The sequence below is a fragment of the Eulemur rufifrons genome, chromosome 14 (assembly GCF_041146395.1).
Source record: "Eulemur rufifrons isolate Redbay chromosome 14, OSU_ERuf_1, whole genome shotgun sequence".
Taxonomy (NCBI): domain Eukaryota; kingdom Metazoa; phylum Chordata; class Mammalia; order Primates; family Lemuridae; genus Eulemur; species Eulemur rufifrons.
The window spans coordinates 7454376-7481680 of record NC_090996.1 but is presented as its reverse complement, the minus strand read 5'-3'; the positions used below and the strand labels follow the sequence as shown (position 1 = coordinate 7481680).

The window sequence follows — 27305 nt, the reverse complement described above, 5'->3', positions numbered from 1 at the left end:
CAACCAGGTTGCCCAGCCCCGCCGAGCGTCGCAGCCCGGGGAAAGATGAATGAGAGGCGGAGGGGGAGGGGGAGGGGAGGGGGAGGGGCGAGGAGGGGCGGGGCGGGGCGGGGCGGGGCCGCGCAGGGCAGTTCTGCCGCCCGCCGCCCGCGCCCCGCCCCCTGCCGCAGCTCGCAAGCCCCGCCCCGGCCCGCCCCTCCGCTCGCTGCCCAGGCCGCCGCGGCGCGAGCCGGAGCCCCAGCCGGTGTCCGAGAGGCGCCCCCGGCCCGGCCCGGCCCGCGCCCTCCGCCCCCGCCTCCCCGGGCCGGCGGCGGCGGCGGGCGAGCTCGCGGGCCCGGCCGCCCCCAGCCCCAGCCCCGCCGGGCCCCGCCCCCCGCCGAGTGCATGAGGTTGACGCTACTTTGTTGCACCTGGAGGGAAGAACGTATGGGAGAGGAAGGTGCGCGGGGCCGGGGCCGGGGCCGGCGGGCGGACGGACGGGCGGGCGGGGGCGCCGCCGCCGGGGCCGGGGGCACGGGAGGGCCGGGCCGGGCCGCGCGGAGGCCGGGTCTGCCGCGAGGCCGCGCCCCTGCCGCCTCGGGGATGAGCTCGTCCTGCCGTAGCCCGCAGGCCCCTCCCTGACATCCTCCCACCCGCTTTCCCCCTCCCGGGCCCCGGGCGAGCTGCCGTCCTGCCGGCCGGGGGCCCCTAGTCCCTTTCATCCCCGCCTGCCCCCGCCCCCGGCTGCCGGCGCCCGGAGGAGTCCCATGCACTGCCGGTCCAGCGCCGGCCTCCCTCCGCGTGCTCTGTCCGCCCAGGCCTCGCCCTGGGGCCACCCTTTATCCAGTCTCTAACCGGCCTGGGAAGAAAGAGTGGCTGGGGAAGCCGAAGCTCCGAGTCCCAGTCGCCACCCTGCACCTGCCCTGCTCTGTGACCTTGAGCCAGGCGCTAACTATCTGGGCCTCAGTTTCCCCGTCCGTATGGTTGGGGGGCCTGGTAGTTGGCGCCCGGTACTGGTGGTCGGGGGCCGGATGGGCGGAGGGAGATACGCGTCGCGGGAGCCGGAGGCGGTGTTCTGCGGGACCCTGGCTCCTCTCCCTCTCCCTGCGCCGCGGTGCGGTCTTGGCTGAGAGCATGACTGTCGTCCTGGCCTCCTTGGCCCCTTCCCCTCACTGGGGCTCAGGGCTTAGGGCTGCACTACAGATAAGGCCTAAAGACCCCAAGACTTCCCCAGCCCTGGACAGGGTCTGCGGTCTCCTTCCCTGGGCTTCCTTTGCTGATCCATCACGCAGACCCACCTGGTGCCCAGGCAGGTCCTTGCTGTGCCAGCCCTGCCTACCCCCACAACCACCAGCCACCCCTCCCCCCAGGCCCATGGAAACCCGCTGGGGGCAAGGACCCACCTCCCCATTGCCCTACCTCAGGTCCCTGGGTCTTCACAAAGGCACAGGCTATTGTGACCTTGGAGCCTAACTGTGTGACCCAGCAAGCTGTCCCCTCTCCGAGGCTCAGTCTCCCCATCTGCACAATGGGGAGGGGCAGGCCTGGGGCATCTTCCAGGGCCCACCAGCTGCAAGGGTACCAGGCCCCAGGGATGACTAAGCATGTCTGGTGGCTGACTTGAGGAGGTGCCAGGCCTCCCTGGGGCAGGTGTCTGGGAGTGCCTGGCTCTGCAGCCCCTGCCCTTGTGAAGCCAGGGCACAGCCAAGGGTCAGTTAGGGCCAGCACCTCCAGGCTTCCTGCCCTTCCCCTCGCAGGGGCTTCAGCCCAGGGTGTACCAAGCCAGCCCTGTCCAGTCCCTGCCTTTTGAAGGGCCCTCAGTACTTCTTCCTGGGCAGACAGGGAAGGAAGGGGGCTGTGACGAGAGTGCTACCCACTGCCTCCTTTCTAAATCCGCTGCTTGCTCTCTCCCCACTTACCTTGCCAGATCCCGAGTTGAAGGATGCTGTTGCTGGAGGGTGGTCATCTGATCTCCCTTCTCAGTTTACAGAAAGGGAAACTGAGGCTCAGAGAGGGTGGGTAACTTAGCCAGCATCTCAGCAAGACTCCCAGGCCAACGTCCTTTCTCCTGCTTTGGCGCAGTGACTGCTCAGTGTGTGCCGCACGTGTGTGCACAGGGTTTGGGCAGGTGCACCTGGGGTCAGCGGGGCCTGCACGTGGCGCGCCCCCTAAGGATGGCGCCTGACTCCCGTTCCACCCTGCAGGAAGCGAGTTGCCCGTGTGTGCGAGCTGCGGCCAGAGGATCTATGACGGCCAGTACCTCCAGGCCCTGAGTGCCGACTGGCATGCAGACTGCTTCAGGTAGGTGGGGGTGCGGGGCACCCAGGGCCCGTGTTGCCCTAAGCAAGGCCTGCCAGGGAGGACCGGCTGGGCAAAGAATCTGGGAGACCTGGATAGCCCTCCTGGTGCTGTCCCTGGTTGTGACTTCCTGTGAGTCCTTGGCCTCAGTTTCCTCATCTGTAAAATAAGGGGCTTTGATTAGAAGGTCCCTAGCAGCCTCCCTGTCTTGTTATTTTAGACCTCTAAGGAGAGGATGGGAGACCCCTGCATTTCAGCCAGTCCTACCAAGGCCTGCTGGCACCTAGGCAGGGAGCGGAGGTGGGGGGAAGAGTTCCCCTGGTCTGGGGGAGGGGGAGGACAAACCAGCCTTGAGGAAACCAAGCCACCTCCAGTGGCCCCCAGGCTGGTTGTGATGATGGATAACCCAGTAGGACCAACCCGGCCTCCAGACACACATACCCACGTGTAGGAGGAACGTGGGGTCAGGGCTGTGGCCAAGGACCAAGAACACATGGGACCCACCAGAGGTGGCCTGGTCACCCAGTAGGAGCATCCCAAGAAGCCAGGTGCAGGGGACAGCCTTGGAGTTGGCTGTAGGGCCTGAGCAGGAGACTAAAGGACATGAGATTTCCTGAGTGCAGGAGTGTGGGGGAAAGAATTCCAGGCACGGTCAGCCACTGGCACAACGTTCCAGGAGGAAAATGCCATCGAAGCAGAAAGGTGAGAAGGTGAAGCCAGGGGCAGGGCGGGGAGTACAGTCAAGGCATTGGCCGCCAGGAGTTTATTTTAGGCTCCTGACAGGGTTTGGCTTTTTGTTTTTACTTTTCTAGGAATAATGTCTAACATTTTCTAGCATTTAGTAAATAACAACCACTTTGCATAGTTAGATATCGTGTTGTGTCTGTTTTGCCAGAGGGAAAATTGGAGCACAGAGAAGTTAATTCTCTTGACGGAAGTCACACAGCCAGTGAGTGAAATGAACGTGTAGTGCCAACACTAGCTGGTGAGGCCCAAAGAGTCAGGCATCGTGCCCTGGGGTTCCCAATCAGGTGCTGAGAAGGAGGCCTTTGGGGAGAAGAGGGCTTTTGACAGGCAGAGAAAACCACTACACAGAGGGGTGGGATGGTGCAGTCTCGAGGGAACAGGAACAGCTCATTTGGTGGGAACAGCATTGAGTCAAGGAATGCAATGAGTTGGGCTCACTTTGTGAAGGTCCTTGAATGCCAAGGTAAGGACCTTCCAAAGGCAGTAGAGGGTCCCAGGAAGCAGGGAAGGGACTCAGGCAAATATGCTGCTGAGGAATGCCATCCCAGCAGGCGGATGGTGGTGACCTGGCAGGGAAGGGACTGTCACAATAGCTCAGGGGTCCGAGCCCATAAAGCCTGCCCTGGGACACTGAGTGAGGATGGAGAGAATTTCAGACACAGAAGGGACAGTTTGGAACAAGTATTAGCCACACTGGCCCCAGGTGTCAGGCACTCTTAGTGTCAGTTCACTGAGCCGTCACCATACCCAGGTGAGGACGGTGTCTGCCCAGTTCGCACGTGAGAAGTGGCGGCTCAGAGAAGCCAGGAACCTTGCTATGGGCTTCAGCAGCCAGAGCCAGGGCTCAGACTGGCCTTCCCTCTCCACATCACTGTGACTGTCGGAAGAGGTGCGGGGCTGTGGGGAGCAGGACAGGGGCTGGCGAATGGCAGGGTGTACCCCAAAGCAGTCTGGTTCTCTAGCCTGGACGCTGGGAAGGGTCCGTTGACTCTGATGGAGTTGGGGGCCAGGTTGGGGAGGAGACGTGCCCACCCCTGTTGAGTTGGAGGGCTCATGGCTATCCAGGGTGGCGATGCCCTGCTCTGAGCCGGCCAGGGCAGTCTGAGTCCAGGTGGAGGTAGGGAGGCCAGAGAGAACGGCCTCTCGGAGCAGGTGCCGAGATGGTGGATGGGATTTGCGACAAGGGCCTAGAGCAATCAGGGGAAGAACTTCAGGGCCCCTGTGCTTGGGATGGGGAGGGAGGTAGAGTCTTGGGAGACGGGTCGGGGGAACAGGAGTGCAGCTGTAGAAGCCACAGGAGGCAAAGTGTGGCAGGATGCGTGTACCTGGCCGTGGAGCGGGGCGGGGTGCGTGTACCTGGCCGTGGAGTATGGCGGGATGCGTATACCTGGCCGTGGAGCGGAGCGGGATGCATGTACCTGGCCGTGGAGCAGGGCGGGATGCATGTACCTGGCCGTGGAGTAGGGCGGGGTGCGTGTACCTGGCCGTGGAGTATGGCGGGATGCGTATACCTGGCCGTGGAGCGGAGCGGGATGCATGTACCTGGCCGTGGAGCAGGGCGGGATGCATGTACCTGGCCGTGGAGTAGGGCGGGATGCGTGTACCTGGCCGTGGAGCAGGGCGGGATGCGTGTACCTGGCCGTGGAGCGGGGCGGGATGCGTGTACCTGGCCGTGGAGCGGGGCGGGATGCGTGTACCTGGCCGTAGAGCGGGGCGGGATGCGTGTACCTGGCTGTGGAGTGGCCTTTCCTGTCTCACCAGGCCAGGGGTGAGGCCCCAGGTGGGGGCAAGAGGGAGAAAGTGTGTCCGGGCTGTCCCCAGTGTGGTGGGACACAAGGAAATGCCCCACAAGGGGGGAGGGCCTAGGGGCAGTAAGAGCCGTGGCTTCCCCAAGCGTTCTTGGACCAGTGGTGAGTGGTTCTCCCAACCCCCAAGGCTGGGTGAGGCTGACTGTGTCCCCACCCCTGGGCAGTTGGGAAAGCAGCTCAGAGCGGGGTGACAGATTGCCCGGGCATGTGGCTGACTGGCAGGCAGGGTGGCTCTCGGTGGGATGCCCAGGGCGCTGGACTCTGCGTGGTTTCCCTCTGGGAGCCTCTCAGTGCCATGAGGTGGGGCCACACCAGCCCCTGGGCTCCGAGGCCTTGGGCCCAGCTCAGACCTCACTCGATGGCTCCGAGACCCTGGTTCCAGGGCCCCATCCCCGCTGAAGGTGCTCAGGCAGGAGGGATGTGACAAGGCCAGGAGGGGCCTGCAGCCTCCAGCTGGCTCCTCTGCCCCCGGTATGGGGAGGTGGCCCAGTGATTGCTACACCCCTGCCTTCCAGGTCCCTCTGTGTGCCCTTCCTGGCAGAATCTCTTAGGGTCCCTAAGTCAGTCACTTGAAAATAATTATTGAGCACCTACTCCACACTAGCCCCCCTCACGACAACCCATGAAGTAGGGGTGCTGTTTACTAAAGGGTTTTACAGGTGAGGAAACTCAGGTGCCGAGTTCAGTCACTTGGCAAGAGTCTCACTGCAGGTGAGGAGTAGAGTCAGGATTCAGAGCGCGAGTCATAACCATGGCTCAGTCCCGCCCCTCCCTGACCGGCAGGGCCCCTGCCTTCTAGCTGGCGAGGCAGGCAGTGAACAAATGCGCCGTCGGGCTGGGGAGCTAGCGCACCGAGGAATGATGTTTAAGTGGGAAATTGAAGGGCAAACAAAGACTTAGAGGATCTGGGGAGGAGCATGTGCAAAGGCCCTAAGGCAGAGTGTGCTTGGCATGCCCAGAACAGTGAGGGGCCAGGGTGCTAGAGTGGAGTCCGCCGGGCCGGGGGCCTTGTGGGCCCCGTGGAAGGTGCCCTTGGCTGTGCTTCTTTGAATCTCATAACCTGAGCACTGTTCCCGTCCCGAGGTTCCTGCCCTTGAGGATGTCCCAGGCTAGTAGGACAGGAAGGGCCACAGGTGCTATGACAGGTGGCCTGTGGGGCTCCAGGAGCACTGAGCCAGGAGCAGGTGCTGCCTGGAGAAGAAGGTCACCCCTGCCCCCGCACTGCTGTGTAGAGCGGGACAGTTGCTGCAGCCCATGGATGCCCCCGGCATTAACACTGGGGGTTGTCACCCCGGGGCCTGCTCCTTTCTCTGTGCTGACATCCCACTCCTGTGGGCCCCACCTCCCTCCCAGAAGATTTTAGCCAGACCCAGAGAGGCCCAGGCTTACCTTACCCGCTGCTGCCTTTGCAAGGTCCCCTCCCAGAGGCCCCCTGGGGCTGCCGGAGCTGTGGTAGCGCCTCCCTTGAGGCTGGGTGGGCTGGCCCTGGGCGAGGAGGGGTCCAAGCCTGGGCCAGGATGCAGCCTCCCTTTATTCCTGGGACCTTTTAGGTGAGGAGGACAAATTGTCCATGGGAAATCGACCTCCTTCCCCTTGGAAGCACCGGAAGAGGCAGAGGCTTTCAAGCTGTCCCTGTCCCCAGAGAGGCCTTAGCACTCAATGCCTTTGCCAAGGCGGAGGCTGAGGCACATGTGGCGTACCTGTCCCCCGGTGTGCAGGGAGGAGGCTGTCCCCAGCCTCCCTGCCTGGGGTCGGATGCTAGGCCCCTCCCTCCCCCTGCACCAAAGCCCGAGCAGAGGATCTTCAGCTGCTTCCTGTTGCAGCCTCAGACCAAGTCCTTTCGCCCCCACATGGCTGCATCCTCCTCCCATGTGGTGTGGCCACGCTGGCCCCACCCTCTGCGGCCTCCAATCCTGAGCCCCGGGAGTAGGATGGGGAAGCGGCTGTCCGGCCGCCCCTGCGCTCCCACAGGCCTCCAGGACCCCCCGACCTAGCTGCAAAGGATGCTGCTGACCTCAGCCCTGAGAAGAAGGCGCCTTCTCAGAGGGGCTAAGTAAGTGGAAAGGCCCCTCCCCCCATCCCAGACCCCCGGTGTGAGTCCTGGGGCTGGAGGCCATCATGGCACAGACCCACCTGGGGCCGGCTGTGGGGCAGAAGTGAAACTCTCGGCCGCTGCCGAAGCTTCTGGCCCTTCTGGCATAGTCTCTCCCTGGGGCTGGTCGTCCAGCTGCTCGCTCTTCCCCGCTGGTGTCCAGGGATGTGGCCCCGGGCAGAGGACACCCATCTCCCAGCCCAGCCAGCCGCCTCTGCTGCAGAGCGCCCCTTGCGTGCCCTCCCGGTGCCTTCCTCCTCTCCTGCCCAAGCCTGGCTTTGTCCTCCCCGCTCTCAGGGAGGGGTACCCTGTAGCGGGGGCAGGGGACAGCTCTCCCCTGGGGGTTCCTCCAGGGCTGGTCCTGGGGCAGCTCTACACAGCCTCTCATGACATCCTTCGTGGGACAGGTGATCTGTGTGGGGCACCCCAAAGAGCCAGGCCTGTCCTACCCCACCTGCCTCCTCTGGCTCCTGGCGGGATGTGGGGCTGGGTGGGAGGGGCTGGGCAGGGTCAGTGCCTTCTGTCAGCAAAGGGCCACTGAGGCCCCGAGTGCCAGCCACAGGGCCCCTGCGTGAGCCTGGGGCAGCCGAGGATACTGAGTGCGCAGGGCAGGCCTGTCCCACGGGACGGCCGTGTTCTCTGCTGGGACAGGCAGTGTGGATGCCCCGCCTGGGTCGCGGAGAGCTGGCAGGTTACTGGCGGAGACGGGTGGGCAGACAGAGGTGGGTGGTGCAGGCTTCAAGGAAGTGGTGACCGGGAGGGGAGCAGACGGCACTGGGGGAGCCCTTGGGTGAGTCATCGCTGGGTCGTCCAGGCTGCGAGTGAGCAGCGGCGATGACTGTGAGTGAGGACGGGGGAGGAGGAGTTTCCACGAGGGAGAAGAGCTTTCCCTCCCCAGGTGGGGGCAGCTGCTCCCAAGAGCCCGACCCCCACCAGAGGGCCAGGCGGGGCCCTGCCTCTTGAAGCCTGGCACGGAGGGGGCACTGCTGTGTGTGGTCCCTGCAAGGGCAGGAAGCAAGTCTCGCTGGACTGGGGGCCTGGCCTGTCTGCCCTTCTGTCCCGTTAGGTTCGAGCTCTCTGGGAGGTGCAGCCGTCCTCCCTTCCATCCTCCCTCCCAGCCTGCGGGGATCTCCCCACCCCACAGCTGCAGGCATGATGTCACCTGTGCCCAGCAGAGTCCGCCCCCAACCCCTGCGGGGAAGCTCAGGCCCCCCTTCCTGGAGGCACCCCCACCCCTGTGCTTCTGAACCTGGCATTTCATCATTTTGTGCTCCCCCAACTCTGCCCTCAGCCCCTCCCCGTAGGCCCCCAGACAAAGGGGAACTGGCTGGATCCTCTTAAAGGGACAATGTCCTGCTTGCTCCCTGGCTGCTGCCCTACCCATCCCCCCACCCCCAGTCCCTGGTTCCAGTAGATTGGCAAGTGGTCCGTGAGTGATGCCCTGTGCAGGCCCCAGCGTGGTGGAAGGTTCCCTGACAGTGTGGGGGAAGGGCTGTCTCGCCCAGTTCCCGGCCTGTCCTGCCCAGCTCTCTCCTGGATTGCGGCCCTGTAGAGCCTGGGCCCTCCTGCCCCTGTGTGACCCAGAGCACCCAAACCGTGACAGAGCTGGATGGATCCCCCAGCCCAGGGGTGGGGAACCTGCGGCCTTGGGGCCACGTGGCCTTCTGGATCCTTTAGTGCAGCCTTTTGACTGAATCCAAATTTTACAGAACAAAACAGGCCTAGCCCGTTTTCTGCATGGGTCTGTACTCTGGCCAGACATGCCGTGCCTGTGCACAGGACCCTCAGTCAGGGCTCTGGACCCTGGGGGGTGCTCACTGGGGACCATGTTTTTGTGTTTGCTCATCCTGACTCGGCAGGGCTGCTGGTCCCCAGTCTCTGGGATGCTTGGGTGGGAAGAAGCCAGGCTTGTAGGTCTAGCTCCTGACCTGTGCATGACACCTAGAGGCCCCTGTGTCATTTCTCGCCATCTGCCCTTCAGGGACCCCACCAGCCAGGCCTGCTGGTAGCCCCTAGTGGTGGGGCAGGGGGGCCCTGGCCGTGACGGCCTTACACACTGGGCGTTCCGCTCCGTTCTGCTTTTCTGCTGGAAGGTGGGTTCTGATGCTCTGGTGGGGGTGAGGGGTATGCTGAGCTGTCCCCTGAACCCCCTTCTTGTCACTGGCGGCACCTGTAGGGCTGTGGGGTCTAGGACTTGGCTTGACTGCGACCGTGACTGGGGTGCACTGAGCTGGGCTCCCACCTCGTGTCGGGAACAGGGCGTAGCTCTGTGGGCCCGTGGCGCCCACCTGTGGGCCTCCGGCAGTTCAGACCCCCCGAGGCTCATCTGCCGCGTGTCTAAGGTGAGGACACCCATGCCTCTCTCTTGGTGGCCTGTGAGGATTAAGTAAGTTTAACCAAGAAAGGGTAAAGGTGCCACACTCAGTGCTCCTTCACAGCCGGCCCGAGCTGCCTCCGCAGTGCCCATCCTACCACCTGAACCCTGGGCTCCCGGCTTCCATTCCTCCCTCCACCTGGCTGACACCAAGAGCAGGTTGCCTGCCATCTCTGGGCCATTTTCCATGCACGACCAGTGACAGGATCTCAGATGAGAAGCACCCCTCGCCCACGGGCTAGCAGGTGGACCAGACACTCTGGGTGCAGAACTGCTGGGGGTGGTTGTGCAGGCTGTGCACTGCCCCAGAGACACCGGCTGATGGGCCAGGGCAGACTGGATCCATCCCTCGCTCCACTTGCCAAGCCAGTGCCCCAGCACAGGTTGTTTCTGCCCAGAGGACTCACCTTTTTCTAATGCTTAGGAAGGTGCCTGTAGACTAGGACAGGGCCTAGGTGTGGGGGAGCAGGTGCGGCCCTCAGCCCCGCCCCTGTCCGCCAGGTGTTGTGAATGCAGCGCCTCCCTTTCGCACCAGTACTACGAGAAGGATGGGCAACTCTTCTGCAAGAAGGACTACTGGGCCCGCTACGGCGAGTCCTGCCACGGGTGCTCGGAGCACATCACCAAGGGGCTGGTCATGGTAAGTGCCCATCGCCCCCACACCGCATCTGGGGTTGGGGATGTGTGTGTCCTCACGGGCATCATACTCCAGGTCTCCCTCCTGTCGTCTCTCTTGGTCACCTTTTGCTGGTCCCTGACTCCCCCATATTGCCTACGCTGGATTGTCAATGCAAACCCCTCGGCCCGTCTGTGGATCCTGCTCTGTCTGGGTCAGCAGAGCCGGGTCCCCACAGTTTATTTGGGGCTGCCCTTCTGGGGGGAGGCTGAGGAGGGCAGCTACGGGGGCTGAAGGGGCCGCTGAGCTGGGTTGTCCCCCACCCCGCCAGGTGGCTGGGGAGCTGAAGTACCACCCCGAGTGCTTCATCTGCCTCACGTGTGGGACCTTCATCGGCGACGGTGACACCTACACGCTGGTGGAGCACTCCAAGCTGTACTGGTGAGCGCCTTGGCCCCTCTCCAAGCCTGGGGGCCTCCCGTATCACGAGTCCGCAAGGGCACTGGCCCCCCGAACCCAGGCCCCTTGCCCTTTCCGTGTGGTGAGGGTTGGGGGCAAACGTTCATAGCGTCCTGCCCCTCCATGGTGTGGAAGTGGCAGAGAAAGAAGACACAGGAGTCGGACCGAGACAGCCTCAACCATCAGCTTTCTTACCCATATACGACTGCGGTGCTATTTGGACACCAGGGCTGGTGCAGACCCCACCGACTAAGGACACTGTCCCTAAGAAGACTGCCCCCACTTCAGACACCAGCTGCAAGTTCAGGGGTCCCTAGGCCGTTTGCACTTCGGACCAACTGACTGCAAATTCAGGGATTCCCGCGAGCCTGTCAAGTTTGCTAATTTGCTAAAGGACTCGCAGAACTCAGGAAAGCCTCCACTTAGGGTTATAGTTTTATTGCGAAGGATGCAGCCCAGGACCAGCCAAGCAAAGAGACATGTCCCTTCCTTCCCCTGGCACATCCGTGTGTTCACCAAGCAGGGGGCTTCATTGACTTCGCACCCCGTTTTTATTGGGGTTTCATTATATGGTCACGACTGATTGACTCATTGGCCACATGATTAAGCTCTGTCTCTAGGCCCCCTCCTTGGAGGTCGGGCTGGCTGAGAGTCCCCACCCTGTAATCACAGGGTTGGTCTTTGCGGTGGGAGGGGGGCCCATCCGAGTCACCTCATTAGCATAAACTCAGGTGGTCCAGGGGGCCCGGGAAGAGCAAAGGTACGCCTGTTCCAAGGGCTTAGAGTCTCCCTCCCAGGAACCAAGGACGAAGACCAGATAAATTCTCTCCTACACAACACTGATAGTGCTGGATTAGAGGACAGCGTGGCTTGATCCCAGATGGGCTTTTAATGACTTCCTCCTGAGCTGGATTGTCCCCAGGCCTGTCCTGGCCATCTCACAGCCTGGCAGAGAGCAGATAAACCCAGAATGACTCAGAGGGGCAAGGGCTGGGGGGCAGGCTCGGTTCCTGCTCCCCGTCCTCCCATGGGAGGAGGAGAGGAAGGGGGGAGGAGTAAAGAGGCGGGGCCGGGGGTGGGGGGGAGCACGGGTGGAGGTAACTGTCTTGACGCTCTTCTTCCCACTCTTCCCTACCGCGGGGCTGGCGGCTCTTGCAGCGGGCACTGCTACTACCAGACCGTGGTGACCCCTGTCATCGAGCAGATCCTGCCCGACTCCCCTGGCTCCCACCTGCCCCACACAGTCACCCTAGTATCCATCCCAGCCTCATCGCATGGCAAGCGCGGCCTCTCCGTCTCCATCGACCCCCCGCACGGCCTGCCGGGCTGCGGCGCCGAGCACTCCCACACCGTCCGCGTCCAGGGGTGAGTGGCCACCCGGACGTGGCAGGTGACAGGCACTGGGGCTGGGGACCCTGCGAATGGGGGAGCGTTCGGGTGCAGATGGAGCCCAGCTCTGACAACCTGGTAGGCCAGGTGCCTGGTCAGGTCATTGCTCTGAAAGCCATTACAAATGCCAGGCAAAATATAAAAACAGTTTCTCTGGCCTGTGCATGATCCGCCGCAAAAGAAGAGTAACCAGGTGAGTGACCAGGTGGCAGATGAGGGAGGGAGGGCGCCCAGGCCGGCAGCAGAACACTGAAGGCAGCTGTGCCTTGAGGGCGATACGGAATTGCTTCAGCTTTCAAGTTTTTCCAGGGCTGGGCCGGAGGAAGCTAGTTTAATAAGAGATCTGCCTCCTCCCCATAAAGCTGGGACCCCAAAGGATTCTCGGGGTGAATGAGAAATAAACCGCACCACCCATAACCCCCACCCCAGAACTGTACGGTAAACTATCAGATCTGAACCTGAACGAAAGATGAGGGGGAAGGGGGAAGTCTTCTCAGAGAATTTTTAAACTCAGATTTCCAAACCGAATGCTTGTGTGTGGATGGTTCAAAAATCCTCAAGCCAAAATTGAAAAAGTTTGGTTTAAAGTAGTTCCCACCTGGCAGTGCTCCCGGCACGAAGAGAATGCGACGCAGATCCTTTCTGGAGGAAGCCAGCGCCAGGCTTCGCTGAATGTACTTAGGTGAGGGATCCGAGGAGGATGCGCAGTCCAGTCCAGCACCCCCGACCGACCGTTTGGGGAAGCGAGGCACCGTGAGCGAGAGCCGGCAGACACAACCGCACATAGAACTAGATCAGCAAAACCTCCAGATACTGGGGTTATCAGAAACAATATAAAACAATTTTCTTCAATATGTTCTAATAAGAAATGCTTTTAAAATGAGTAAGGACAAATTTGGAAAATAACCAAATAGAACCCCTAGAAATGAAACATATAGTTATTAAAATGAAAACTTCACGCCAAAGGTTTAATAGAAGAATAGGGTTTAAAACAGCGGAAGAGAGAAATAGACAAAATGCTGAAAACTGTGAAAGAAAGATTAAGAAACTTGGAGGACAGATGGGAAGATCTAATGATCATCTATTTGGAGCTCCAGAAGGAGAAAGAGAGGATGGGAGAGAGACAGTATTTGAAGATACAATAGCTGAGAACGTCCCAGGAATGATGAAGGACAACAATCCACAGACGCAAACCCAGTAAATCCCAAATGGCAAGATAAAAAGAATCCACCTATGGACACCTCTGGTGAAACTCTGTCACACCAAAGACAAAAGACCTTAAAAGTATCCACAGAAAAAAAAAGAAGAAAGCAGGCATGGTGGTTCACGCCTGTAATCCTGGCACTCTGGGAGGCTGAGACAGGAGGATCGCTTGAGCCCAGGAGTTTGAGGTTGCAGTGAGCTATGATGATGCCATTGCACTCTAGCCTGGGCAACAGAGCAAGACTCTATCTCCAAAAAAAAAAAAAATAGCCAAATTACCCTCGAAAAAAGGACAATTCAATTGATAGCTGGTTTCTCATCAGAAATCAGTGAAACATGGCCGGGCGCGGTGGCTCACGCCTGTAATCCTAGCACTCTGGGAGGCCGAGGTGGGTGGATCGTTTGAGCTCAGGAGTTCGAGACCAGCCTGAGCAAGAGCGAGACCCCATCTCTACTAAAAATAGAAAGAAATTATATGGACAGCTAAAAATATATATAGAAAAAATTAGCCGGGCATGGTGGCACATGCCTGTAGTCCCAGCTACTCGGGAGGCTGAGACAGGAGGATCCCTTGAGCTCAGGAGTTTGAGGTTGCTGTGAGCTAGGCTGACGCCACGGCACTCACTCTAGCCTGGGCAACAGAGTGAGACTCTGTCTCAAAAAAAAAAAAGAAATCAGTGAAACATTCTCAGTGCACTGCCTAGAAGTTCCCATCCACCTAGAATTCTCTACTTTATAAAAATACTCTTCAAGAATGAGGGCAAAATAAACACATGTTAAGGCAGACAACTGAGATTTGATACCAGCAGATGGTCCCTGAAGAAAATTCTAGAGCATGCAGAAAAGATCGGAGGGGCAAGAAGGGCTAAAGGTTTGAGAGTTGGTCCAGTTATTAACACGCGGTGTCACTTTGAGCAGCTCCCTCCTCTCTGGACTCTGGGGTCGGTCTGAACAATGACAGAATCGGACACCTTGGAGCCTTCTAAGATTTCTCCTGAGCGTTCACTGACACCTTGAGAAGTATTAATAGTGTCCCGTGTCCCCACTTCTGGGCATAGGAGCCGAGTGCCAGCTTCCGCTTGATTCAGTGGATCTTTCTTGCATACCTGTCGGGTCCCAGGCACTGTGCAGGCAATGGTGAGACGCGAAGGCGGCACCGGGGAAGGAAGGGGACACTGGCCGGACTGTGTGTTTCCACCCCCACCCCGACACCAGCCCGGCCAGCAGCTGCCGTGTGTGTATATGGTGAGCGGACAGGCTGGCAAGAGATGAGGGAACTTCTAGAACTTCCAGACCAAGAGCGCTTACCAGAGGGCCCGGGAAGGGCCTCCTAGAGGCCCCCGCTGGTCCCCGAAAACCAGGCAGAATTTTAGAAATGAGAGTCAGTGACCACGCCTCCCGCCCGTCTCACTGGGTGAACATTCTTTCCAGCCCACATCTGCAGCAGTTCTTTCTAGCCAACATCTGGAACATCCCAGTAATTTCTGCAAAGAGCTACACCCTTCTTGGAAGCAGCCCAACTTGCCATTTACTTGTTTATTTTACCCTAGTTTTAGTGGACTGCTTTTCATTTGGTTTATAGCAGCATTTTAGGGAAAGTTTAATTTATCCTGGCCCAGGCCCCCTGGTGCCCTAGCAGGATCCTGAGGGAGGGGACACAGAGAGGAGAAGGAATATATGTCTTTAAGGCCATATCCATGGGAAGCCTGTATCCACGAAAACACGTTCTTTGTTTTTTCAGCTTTTTATCTTGAAATTTTTCAAACTTACAGAAAATTTGCTAAAATAATAAGTACATCGAATACTCATATACCCTTCACCTAGGTTTACCAATTTTAACTTTTTGCCACAGTTAGGATGTATAGTGTATCTCCCTCTGTATGTACATAGTCTTGCCTATATTTGCACACACACATATACATACGTATACATACACGTTGTTATCATAATATTTACTAATTATTTGAGAGTCAGTTGCAGGCCACATTGGCTCTTCCCCCCACCAAATACTTTAGACTTTCCTCTGAAAACAAGGGCATTCTCCTACTGATGATCAATTGTACTTTGTAGCACAGTTGCCACATTTAGGACATTTAACATTGACGCCATTATCTCGTGCACCGTCCCCATTCAAATTTTGCCAGCGGTCTCAATGCCGCCTTTGTAGCAGCTCCCCCAGCCCAGGATCCAACCACGATCGTACATTACATCTAATTGTCATGTCCCTTCAGTCTCTTTTAATCGGCGACACTTCCTCAGCTTTTCATCGTCCTTCTCGACCTTGACATTTTTGAAACGCATGGGCCAGTTGTTAAGTAAGACGTCCCCACATTTGGGTTTGACCAATGTTTCCTCGTCCTTAGATTTCGGTGCTGCGTGTTTGGCCTGATACTGCGCAGGTGACGCGGTGTCCTTCCAAATGCATGTTGCCGGGAGACATGATGTCAGCGTGCCCTTTACTGGGGATGTTAACTTTGATTGCTTGGTTAGTTTTCTCTACTGTAAAGGATTTTTTTTTTCCCCTTTGTAATCAATAAGCCATTTGTGAGATTCAAGTCTGTTCATATCCTGTTCCCAGAAACCTTTTAGCAGATGGTTTTGGCATGTACTGATGAGTCTTGCCTGTAGCCGTTATCACGACGGTGGCAGAAATGGTGGTTTTCTAGCTCTGTTTTTCCTCCTGCGTTCCTCAGTTAGCTGCCTACCGTAAGGAAGAGCTGCTCCCCCACGTGAGAAAACAGTCTTGATAATGAGGAATTTCTATGAATCTGTTTTTCTTAAAGCTGTGAGTCTCCTGTCTGCTTTGCCCCAGCCCCTTCCCATCTTAGGGAACGAGGGCAGAGACAGAGTGAACTCCCCCTAAAAGGCTTTTATGAAACCAAATGGAATCAGGTAACTAACACCAAAGAGTTAAAAGAAGCAAGTAAATTTGGCAAATGAGCCTTTTTGTGAGTTAGCTTATGGCCAGCTAATTGAGGGCATCTTGCCTGTCTCTACCCTGCAGCTGTGGCTCAGGGCAGGCTGCCAATTCAGAAGTGGGAGGTTTGGTCTCATCTTGCAGGGCGAATTTGGGAGTTAGGTCAGAAGCCAGTGGATCCGGACTCTTTTAGGACCCATCATATGAGGCTTGTGTGCCCCAAGCGTACCAGGCATTCGGAAGGCTAGGTCTGCCCTCCATGGTGGAGACCACGTTCTGTCGAATGGGAGCTGCTAAATGTCTAGTGTAGGCGGCTGATACCTACGGAGTGCCACTTTCTCCAGTCCGCACCTGTGGCAGACATCACTAATCGATTACAGAGTCCATCTCACCAAACCAGAACTCCATGTTCTGGATCGTTGCTATCTCCCAGTCACATGAGGTAGAATCCTATGGCCCCTTACCCCTGGTCTGGTCCCCTTGGCCTTGGTTTTTTGTGGGGGCTCCAGGGAATAGGCAGGCACTGGCCTGACCACTGCTCTACCCACAGAGTGGACCCGGGCTGCATGAGCCCTGATGTGAAGAATTCCATCCACGTCGGAGACCGGATCCTGGAAATCAATGGCACGCCCATCCGGAACGTGCCCCTGGACGAGGTACGGGTCCTGAGTGTGGGGCAGGCGTGGCGGTGGTGCCTTGGACCCTGATCTCTCCCTGCATCTGCACCACCTCCTCGATGGACGCCCCAGCTCACACACCTGCTCTCCTCAGATCGACCTGCTGATCCAGGAAACCAGCCGCCTGCTACAGCTGACCCTTGAGCACGACCCCCACGACACACTAGGCCATGGGCTGGGGCCTGAGACCAGCCCTCTGTGCTCCCCGACTCACACCCCCAGCGGGGAGGCAGGCAGCTCCGCCCGGCAGAAACCCATCCTGTAAGTCGGCCTGCCCGCGGGTGAGCTGGGCACCTTCCCCGACACCAGGCCCTGGGTGGCAGCCTGCAGAGCAGCATGGGGTGCTGGGGACTAAAGGAGGGAAGGTAGTGAGAGGTGGGGAAAGGAGGGAGACAGCTCCCCTGGCAGGAGAATTCCAGAGTGCTTCCGGGGCAGTGATTTCGGATGATGGGGGCTGGGCTCCGAAGTGAATCGAATGTAGGGTGTCAGTGTGGCAGGGGTCTTTGGGCTTCGTCCCATCCATCGTGGGCCCCCTGAAAGGGTGTCATAGCAAAGTGATGCGCTTCACAAAGACCACTCTGGTCCCTGTGCGGGAGGGACTTGGGGTGGGGTCCCTGGAAACCAGAGGCAGCTGGGGGGCCGTTGCAGTGGTCCCGGCAGTGGGGGCCGAGGATCCCATATCCTGTTGAAGGTGAGGAGGAGTGGGGAGGAGGCCTGGTCCTCACTCCCCTTGCTGTTGGACCTTCTCAGGACTCCTGGTGATAACTTTTTGGGGGGACACCTTCTAGGGTGACAGCTGCTGGTCTAAAAAATGATACTGTCGAAGGTGTCTATTTCCCCCTCACCTGTGTGTATCTAGAGCTCGGGCCACCCTGTGTGGCGGGGTTATGGGTGTCTTAGGCAGGGCATCTGGGACCATGTGCTGGGAAACAAAGCACCTGACCCAGAGCCACCAAGCGGAGGAGGCTGAGGACAAACATTCCCGCTGAGGGCAACAGGAAGACAGAGCAGAACTCAGGGTGGGAGGAGCCGGGTGCTGGCACTGGAGCAAGGGTGGGACACAGGGCTGGGGCCCAGGATTAGGGTCAGAGTTAGGACCTTCTCAGGAGGGCGGCACAGGGTGACGGTGTGCAGGGTGGCATGGGTGGGGGCGAGGCAGGCAGGGAGGAGGGAGGGGCAGGGCTTTGGCTGGGTGCTCCCCACCCCCCGAGTGGCACTGGGCCCTCGTGTGCCTCCCCAGGAGGAGCCGCAGCATCGACAGGTCCCCAGGCGCTGGCTCCCTGGGCTCCCCCGCCTCCCAGCGCAAGGACCAGGGCCGCTCTGAGTCCCTCCGCGTGGTCTGCCGGCCACACCGCATCTTCCGGCCGTCGGACCTCATCCACGGGGAGGTGTTGGGCAAGGGCTGCTTCGGCCAGGCCATCAAGGTACGGCGCGTGCCGGCGGTGGCGGGGGTGGGTGGTCTGGGTGAGGCCCCTCAGCCCTCCCCCATCAGTGGCTGCACGGTGGAAGGGGGACCTGGCTTCTAGACTCCCGGGCCAGCGCTCTCTCCTCCACCTTGGCCTTATCAAGCTGATTAGAGGGAGTAGACCAAAACTCTAGGGGAAGGGCGGTCCCTTGGGTTGGGGGATGGGTGGGCAGGACAGCCCAGACTGACCTGGAAGTCCCCCTCCCTGAAGCCCCACGTGAGCCTGATGCCACCCCACCATGGCCTCTGGGCTGCCTGCCCCCTTCACACTCTCCCCAAGCAGGGACATGAGCCCTTCCCTGGCTCTGATGTCACCTGGCTGTGACTGGGCTGTCCAGATACCCAGACAGGCCCAGGGTCCCCACCCCTGTCCTTGGTCCTCTGGCCAGGCAAAGGGTCCCTGGGTGAGCCACCGTTTGACCTCCAGGAGACAGGCCGGCAGAGCAGGGAGCTGGCCCTGGTCAGGGGGTCCTGGACCTAAGTGCCAGCACCCCCCTTCCCTGCCAGCTAGGTGACCTTGGCCCTGTTAGGAAAGCTCTCAGAGCCTCAGTTTCCTCAGCTGTACCGGGATAATGCCTCCCACCCCCTCGGTGTCCGGGAGCTTCCCGCCAGAGGCCGTCCTGGGCCTTCCCAGCGGAGGGCTTGCAGCAGAGCCTGTCTGTTCCAAGTCTTCGCGCCCTTGTGTCCCCCGTGCAGGTGACACACCGAGAGACAGGCGAGGTGATGGTGATGAAGGAGCTGATCCGGTTCGATGAGGAGACCCAGAGGACGTTCCTCAAGGAGGTCAGTGAGCGGAACTCGCACGTCCCTCCGGGCCAGACTCCCGGGCCCAGCCCCCTTGCCCTGTTGACGGGTGGCGCGGTGTCCAGGAGGATGTGATACTCGAGCCACATGTTGAAAGGAGAGAAAGTATCTGCCGGCAGGGCAAGAGGGGAACAGGCACCAAGGGGGTGAGAGCAACCCCTTTGAGCTTGGCGGCCAGGGGTGTGGCGGGGCGGAGGGGGCCCGCGGGCTCCTCCTTTGTGGGGCAGGCCATGGCCTCTGGTGGCAGCGGGAGGGAGAAGCAGGTGCGGGCTCAGCTTAGACCAGGCCGAGCCCGGGCCCAGCCTGTCTGTGTGCCGCCAGGTGAAGGTCATGCGGTGCCTGGAGCACCCCAATGTGCTCAAGTTCATCGGGGTACTCTACAAGGACAAGAGGCTCAACTTCATCACCGAGTACATCAAGGGGGGCACCCTGCGGGGCATCATCAAGAGTATGGTGAGTCCCTAGGGAGCCCCACCTGCCACACTGACCCAGCCACCACCCGCTGTGTGGCCCCAGGCAAGGCAGCGCCCTCTCTGGGCCTCAGTCTCCTCCGCTCTCCAGTGGGGATTAGCCTCAGGGGTCTCAAAGGCCATCCAAGCCCTGATTCCCAACCGGACAGGGGAGCAACTGACTCCGTCTACAGCTAGGAAGAAGCAGGAGAGGGGGCAGCTTCTCCAAGGGGACGCCCGGCTGCTTCGGGCGACCCAGGGCCTGCCGCACCTGCAGCAGGTCAGAGGCGCCTTCCAGTTGCCGGTCCGTGCTGGGCCTCGGTTTCGCTTCTGGCAGAACTTAATCATTTTTATTATTGAACATGTTCCGTAATCAGAACTTTCTTTAAGGATTTGGATAAAATTACAAATCCGTCTTTAGAAATGAAATGCTGGGAGGGCAGCCGTGCAGCACCCACACTGGGCGGCGTCCCGGGATCCAGTCCCGCTTCCGGCCACATTTCAGTATCCCTCTGAGACCACGAGATCGTGTTCCCTTCCCCGAGCCTCTGTGTCCTCACTTCCTCAGGGCGGATTACCTGGTATTTCCCAGAGTGTGGGCCCTGTGGGCTGCTGATAGGTGTAACTTCACAGGACAGGTTCTGTGGTCAAGCACGATTTAGAAATACTGGGCTTTGCTTGAGGCCAGGAGTTCAAGACCAGCCTGGGCAACATAGCGAGACCCCATTTCTACAAAAAAATGAGTTTAAAAAATTAGCCAGGTGTGGTGGTGTGCATCTGTAGTCCCAGCTACTTCAAGGGTGAGGCAGGGGGATCACTTGAGTCCAGGAGTGAGAGGCTGCAGTGAGCTATGATGCCACCACTGCACTCCAGCCCAGGCAACAGAACAAGACTCTGTCTCAAAAAAAAAAAAAAAGAAAAGAAAAGAAAAGAAACACTAGGCTACACCAGATTAGGCTTCCTAACTATATCTCTGAATCTTTAATAGACTCTGATGCTCAGACCCTCTCGCTTGAGGCCTCCAAGGGGAGGGGGCTAGAGAACGAGGCTGCTCCCCGAATGGTTGGAGCCCAAAGCCCCGTTATCCTGGGGTGACCCGGCACTGGGGCTCTGCACGTGACCTCGCTGGGCCCTGCTATCTCTTGCCTGTCTGTGAAAGTAGGTTCAGATTTTTCAAAAAACCTGAAAAGATGGGATTTCTGAGAAAGATAAATATAGCTTTTTTTTCTCAGAGGAGGCAGATTGGGAGCTATAGAGGAATATCCCCCCCTTAGTGTTTGAAATTAGTTCTGTTAGGAAATGACATTTTGAGTTGTTCACCCACACCCCTCGGAGGCAGACAGCTGTGGGCGCCAAAGAGAGCTGTGGGGTTGGGGGAGCCACTGGGCCCTAGAGGCAGACAGCTGTGGGTGCCAAAGAGAGTTGGTGGAAGCCACCGGGCCCTCTAGGACTGCGGTCCCCAACCCCTGGGCTGCAGCCCAGTACCCGTCTGTGGCCAGTTAGGAAATGGGCCGAATATCACTGCCTGAACTCCACACCACCTCCCCCCACCCTCAGTCCGTGGAAAAATTGTCTTCGATGAAACTGGTCCCTGGTGCCAAAAAGGTTGGGGACCACTGGTCTAGGACACTTGCCTCCTCCTGCCTCTCTCTCACGCAAGTGTCCCTGCCTCTGGAGCCCCACTGGCTCCACCCTGCCCATTCTCTCCCCACCCCCAGGACAGCCAGTACCCGTGGAGTCAGAGGGTGAGCTTTGCCAAGGACATCGCGTCAGGGATGGTGAGTGAACTGGGTGACCAACCCCACATGTAAAAGTATTCTCTGCTGCTAACGTAAAATCCCACAAGGAGTCGCCACGCAGAACCCACAAGGAAGCTTTGAAAGCAGGAAGAGGGGCTCAGATGGAGAGTGGGGAGAGTACCCCCGCTGGCCTGGCTGGGTGGGGGGAGGGGAACTGCCACCTCCTGACCTCCGCCCTTCCCCCCAGGCCTACCTCCACTCCATGAACATCATCCACCGCGACCTCAACTCGCACAACTGCCTGGTCCGGGAGGTGAGTGGCCTGCAGCCTGCGCGGCTGGGCGAGGGGGGAGCCGGCAGGAAGAGTTTCCAGTGGCGGGAATGGCACGTGCAAAGGCCCTGAGGTGTGACGTTCAGAGAGCGATGAGTTGCTTGCCGTGGAGTGCGTGTCCAAGGGCGCTGTGGGAAGCAGTGGGGAGTGAGTGCAGAGAGGGGCGAGGCTGCATCTCACAGGCCTCCCAGGGAGTCTGCGCACACTGCCCGGCAGGCGGGGAGTCGCCGCGGGCCGAGCCAGTGTGCTGGGCAGGGCAGGGGAGAGGGCTGCCCAGGGCAGGGGAGAGGGCTGCCGTCAAGGCCTCCATCCCACAGCAGGATCATCCCTTGAGAATCTGAGAGTTGCGAACCCTCCTGTCCCCGAAATCCATCTGTGCACAGCAAGAACTTTTGCCCTGAGGCCTCTGAGAATCCCGGGTGGTCACCCTCGCTGGTTTCCCTAGAGCTGTTTCCCACAGCAGGGTCTGCAGGCTCCGTAGCACAAAACCATGGGGGACTTGTTAAAGGTGTAGATTCCTGAGCCCAAGCTCAGGTCTTCTCAAAGGGACGGGGCGGGAGTCAGCACTTGGGCAGTCCTGGTGGACACTGGCCTCTGAGAACCACTGCCCAGGTAGGGGAGAGGGTCCAAGGATCCAAATCAAAACCCCCTGACCAGCCTGCCACCTGGTTCTACACCCAAGGTGATGGGCCCCTAAGGGGACCATGTTTACCCGCAGCCTGGTTGGGGTGGGCCTGGGACACGTGTTCAGCCCTCCCCCATCTGCTATCCTTATAGAGTTTTCTCCAGGTGACTGTCCACATTTGTGTCACTCACAGAGGTAACACAGGGTTCTTCCCCCAGGAGGAGCCTGTTCCTGACCCCTGGCCCTGCCTCCTGCCGTCTCTGTTACCTGTTCCTCGGTGTTCTCGCAACAGTGGCCAACCCTGGGGCTGGAAGCAGGGGCCAGGCTACTACCAGGGCCCCTGACACTAGGTGTCTCGGCCCATTTTGTGTTGCTACAACAGAATGCCTGAGACTGTAATTTATAAAGGAAAGAAATGTCTTTCTTAACAGCTCTGGCGGCTGGGAAGTCCAAGGTCAAGGGGCTGCCTCTGGTGAGGGCCTTCCTGCTGGTGGGGACTAGAGTCCCGAGGTGGTGCAGGGCGTCGCATGGTGAGGGGTGCATGAGAGACGGCCACACTGGCTTTTATAACAGACCCACTCTTGTGATAACCAACTCAGTCCCTTGATAACCCATTAATCCGTTAGTCCATGCAGAGCCCTCGTGACCCAGCCATCTCTTAAAGGCCACTGGTACAGCCACGCGCCACCACGTAACAGTATTTCAGTCAATGACGGGCTGTGGATACCACGGTGGTCTGAGCAGTAGGCTACACCGTCTAGCCTAGGTGCGTGGTGGGCCACACCATCTAGGTTTGGCGAGCACACCCTCTGATGTCCACACAATGACAGCATCACCTGACAGCACTTCTCTCTGAACGTGTCCCCTTAAGGGACACATAACTGTACCTTGGAGATTAAGTTTCAACACGAGTTTCAGAGACGACAAACGTTCAAACCCTAGCACCAAGCGCAAGCAGGCCTGGCCCCGGGACCCACGGAGGACTTGTCCAGCTTCCTGCCTCGGCACTGATGCCCAGGGCTTTGTCCCCGTCCCTCGGCTCTCAGGACGCTGCCCCCTGCCGCCCACCCTGACAGCTGGGTTTTCCTGTCTTGCTGGGGTAGACACAGCAGTCAACACTTCACTTTGCAGGGTCCCAGACTCGGCCATGGAGGGCTCCTGCAAGCCTCAGATAGTAGCACTGGGGCTCGAAAGTCCTGGGCTTGAATCCCAGCTTTGTCACTGACCAGCTGTGTGGCCTTGGGCAACTTTCTTAACCTCTCTGGGCCTAAGTCCCCTCATCCGTAAAGTGAGGATAAAAATTACGTAGACCTCACCAGGTTGTTGGGAGAATTAAAAATGAAATCTATGACATGGCACAGGTAGGATCAGGGTCTTTAATCGGAATTCCTGTTTTTCTTTCAAAAACAAGGAGCACCAGTGTCTTTGTGGGGCAGAGGGAGTACGGAGGAGGTGGGGAGCAGGATGGTTCAGGGAGCAGGTGGGGAGGGGCAGCGGGTACAGCGTGGGAGTCAGGGCATGCTGGCGTTTCCAGTTGCTTCCAGAAGCTCCATTTGCCAAGAGCAGAAGAGTTTGGGGAAGGAAGGGGGTTCCCGCCCTGCACTGGGCGTCTGGGGTTGGCGTGGGGCCCTGGCCAGGAGCAGGCTGGGCGGGCAGTGCCAGGATCGGGTCTCAGGGCGCCCCTGCTTCACCTCCCAGAACAAGAACGTGGTGGTGGCCGACTTCGGGCTGGCGCGGCTCATGGTGGACGAGAAGACTCAGCCAGAGGACCTGCGAAGCCTCAAGAAGCCAGACCGCAAAAAGCGCTACACCGTGGTGGGCAACCCCTACTGGATGGCGCCCGAGATGATCAATGGTGAGTGGACACCTGGCCTCCCGGGGCTCCTGGGTCCCCGGGCTGCACCTGACACTGTCCTAGGGAGGCCCAGGGGCCCAGCAGAGCCTCGGCCACCAAGCCCTGGCCTCTCCCGGACTGCTTGGCTCCTCGGGTTCCTCTCCGGGTCCTGCGTTTGTCTCCTGTTGCTGCCGTGACACGTTCCCACACACTCAGTGGCTTAAATAGCGAATCAGCGGACAGTTTCGGAGCTCCAGAGCCCAGCGTCAGTCTCACTGGGCTAAAGGCCAGGTGGCGGCCGGGCCGCGCTCCTGGAGGCTCTGGGAGGCTCTGGTTCCCGAGGCTGCCGCGTCCCCATGGTCAGGACGAGCAGCACCACGTCTCCTCTGCGTCTGTCCCCACCTCCCCTTCCTCTTTTTGATAAGGACCCTGCGATGACATCAGCCCACCTGCATGACCCAGGCCGATCTCTAGCTCAAGACCCTTAACTTAGTCCCGCCTGCGAAGCCCCCTGCAAGGCAGCACATGCGCACGTGCCACGGATTAGGACACGGATGTCTTTGGGGGCCGCAATTCGGCCTCCCACGGGGCCTCTCTCCCCAGAGTATATAAAGTCCCTGCACAGGCAGGTGACACACAAACGCAGGTTCAGGGCAAGCCGACCAGGGGTCAGCTCAGCACCAGCACGGACGAGGTTAACGCAGCCCCCGAGTCACTTCGCCTGTAAGAGAGTCTTCGTGGTTGCTGTCTTTAAGGGGTGGTGCGAGGGTTACAGGAGGTTGGAAGCTCACGGCCACCTGCCTGGCATTCAGTAAATGACAGTGGCTGTGCTGAGCATTTTTAATATCATCAGGTGGGCAGTAGTGTCCCCATTTTACATAGGAGCAAACTGAGGCTCAGAGAGTCTGTGTCAGCTTCCTGAGGCTGCGGTAACAGATTATCAAAAACTCTGTGAGTTTAAACAACAGAAATTTATTCTCTCTGTTTTGGAGGCTGGAAGTCTGAAGTCCAGCAGGGCCACGCTCCCTCCAGGGGACCCAGGGGACAGTCCATTCGTTCCTTGCCTTTCTTAGCCTCTGGTTGTCCTGCATTCCTGCACTTGTGGCTGCGTCACTCCAGCCTCTGCCCCTGTCTGCACATGGCCTCGTCCCTGTTCCACGTGTCCCCTCTGTCCGTCTCTCTTACAAGGGCACCAGCTATGGCATTCAGGGCCCACCCAGCTGATCCAGGATTCTCTCATCTCAAAATCCTTAACTTAAGCACATCTGCAAACACGCTCTTTCCAACACAGTAACACTCACAGGCTCCAGGGATGTGAAGTGGCTGTCCTTTGGGGCCACCACAGAGTTCATGACGTGCCTGAAATCACGCAGCCAGTCAGCGACCACGCTGGGCCTGGGACTCCATGCCCCGGGCTCTCATCCTCCCACCCTCGGAGCTCCCGAGGGCTGTGCAGACCTGGTGGGGCTGAGGGGCAGAGCCTAAGCCCTGATGCCCTTGGGTGTGGCTGGCGTCCGCCCCCTGGTCCCGGCCCCCTTGCCAGGGCATCCCCCCCGCTGGACGGTCCCTGGCCCGGCACCTGTTTGGCATCATTCCTGACGCTGCGTCACCTGCTGACAGTCGGTCTCTTTGCCCAGGCCGCAGCTATGACGAGAAGGTGGACGTGTTTTCCTTTGGGATTGTCCTGTGTGAGGTAGGTCCAGGGTAGGTGGCCGCGGTGGCAGGGCCCTCGGCTCCTCCGCATGCCCCACACTCCCGGGCTGCGGCTGCGAGGCTGCAAGGGCCTCAGGCCAGGGTGGCCTCTGGGAACAGGGCTGCCCACAGCAAGGGGTGGCCTGGCCCCAGGGGGAAAGAGTGGTCGGGCTGGAGCCAGGCCCAGTGCGACCTGCCCCCAAACCACCTGGCTGGCGCTCAGACGCCCAGGCCAGGGGCCCCCTGGAATAACTTCTAGAACTTGTGCCACACAGATCATCGGGCGGGTGAACGCAGACCCTGACTACCTGCCCCGCACCATGGACTTTGGCCTCAATGTGCGAGGCTTCCTGGACCGCTACTGCCCCCCAAACTGCCCCCCGAGCTTCTTCCCTATCACCGTGCGCTGCTGTGATCTGGACCCTGAGAAGAGGTGAGTGGGGTGGGGCCCGGGCCTGGGGCTGCCGTGCGGGTAGGGCCGATGCCCAGGAGAGCCGGACCCCCCATCCGCCCGCCTGTCACCCAGGCCCTCCTTCGTGAAGCTGGAACACTGGCTGGAGACCCTCCGCATGCACTTGGCCGGCCACCTGCCCCTGGGCCCGCAGCTGGAGCAGCTGGACAGGGGCTTCTGGGAGACCTACCGGCGTGGCGAGAGCGGACTACCTGCCCACCCCGAGGTCCCCGACTGAGCCTGGCCTGCCCTGCTGCCCCCGTCCCTACCTCCGGAGAGTCCACCCTCACCAGATTCCTCTGCCGGAAGTGGCCAGGCATGGAGCCCTCGGCCGGGGCAGTGGGCGCCCAGACCCCTCCCCAGAGCCAGGCCCTGATTTGCCTTCTCCCACCCTGCGGACCGTGCCCCCTGCCCGCCCTCCGCCCCGGCCCTGGAGCTGGCCCGGCCGTGCGTGCACACTCCGTCCTGTGGCCCCGCTGTACCTCTGTCCTAGCTTCTCCCTGCATGAGCTGGAGGGCCTCGCGAGTTGTGCCCCATCCACACGCCGCCGCCCCCTGGCCGTCCTGCGCACACTGCACCCGTCCGCAGCCCCCGCACCGTGCCCTGTAACGGCTGGGTGCACAGGAGGGTGTGTGTCCTGGGCGAGGCCAAGTTCCCAGGAGTCTACGTTCCCAGGAGCCAAATGGCGAGTCTGGGGCCCACTCCCCGCCCCCCGGGGGGTGTCTAGGTAGCAGCAGGTGTTGGTAATTATCCAGTCCCCCAAAGCAGAGAGAGGTCTGATTCTGCAGGTGGAAGGGGCTGAGCAGCAGCCCTGTCTCTCACTTTGGGTCTTTTTCGTTTCTTTATCAAAGCCACTTTAGTGAGAAGCAGGTACCAGGCCTCAGGGTGAAGCGAGGTCCCCTGGGGGGAAGGGAGCCTCGGTGCCCAGGCCGGGCAGGGGGCAGCTGGGCAGAGCGGACGAGGCAAGTGTCCACCAGCAGCCCAGCCCCAGAGTCATCTCAGCGCCCTTCCCAGCCTCTCCCCAAGCTCCCTGCCCCTCCTTACACCGCCCCCCACCCGCCGCTGTCCTCTGGGTTCTTTCTGTGTAATCTATTTTTTAAGAAGAGTTTGTATTATTTTTTCATACGGCTGCAGCAGCAGCTGCTGGGAGCTTGGGGTTTTATTTTTTTGGCAGGCGGGGTGGGAGGGCCATTCTGTCACTTTGCCTCAGTTGAGCATCTAGGAAGTATTAAAACTGTGAAGCTTTCTCAGAGCACTTTGAACCTGGAAAACAATCCGAACAGGCCCATGGGACTACGACTTAGGGGGTGGGACACGCTCACCCCCATCCAGGAACCGTGACGTCCAAGTTACAAA

At 59.6% G+C, this 27305-nt stretch overlaps 1 protein-coding gene across 2 annotated transcripts; it reads left to right on the top strand.

Moving 5' to 3' along the window:
* Positions 1–384: 384 nt before the first annotated feature.
* On the top strand, positions 385–27305 carry LIMK1 (LIM domain kinase 1). Of its 2 annotated transcripts, XM_069486275.1 has the most exons (16): positions 385–439; positions 2184–2280; positions 9800–9938; positions 10246–10355; positions 11532–11738; positions 16433–16538; positions 16654–16820; positions 17800–17983; positions 18721–18807; positions 19150–19281; positions 20996–21055; positions 21264–21329; positions 23671–23827; positions 25444–25499; positions 25774–25931; positions 26025–27305. In XM_069486275.1, the coding sequence occupies exons 1-16, from the start codon at positions 385–387 to the stop codon at positions 26185–26187; spliced, it is 1944 nt and encodes a 647-aa protein (XP_069342376.1). In that variant the 3' UTR covers positions 26188–27305. The 2 variants fall into 2 exon arrangements, with proteins under 2 accessions (XP_069342376.1, XP_069342377.1); XM_069486276.1 differs by lacking the exons at positions 385–439; positions 2184–2280 and adding an exon at positions 6836–6885.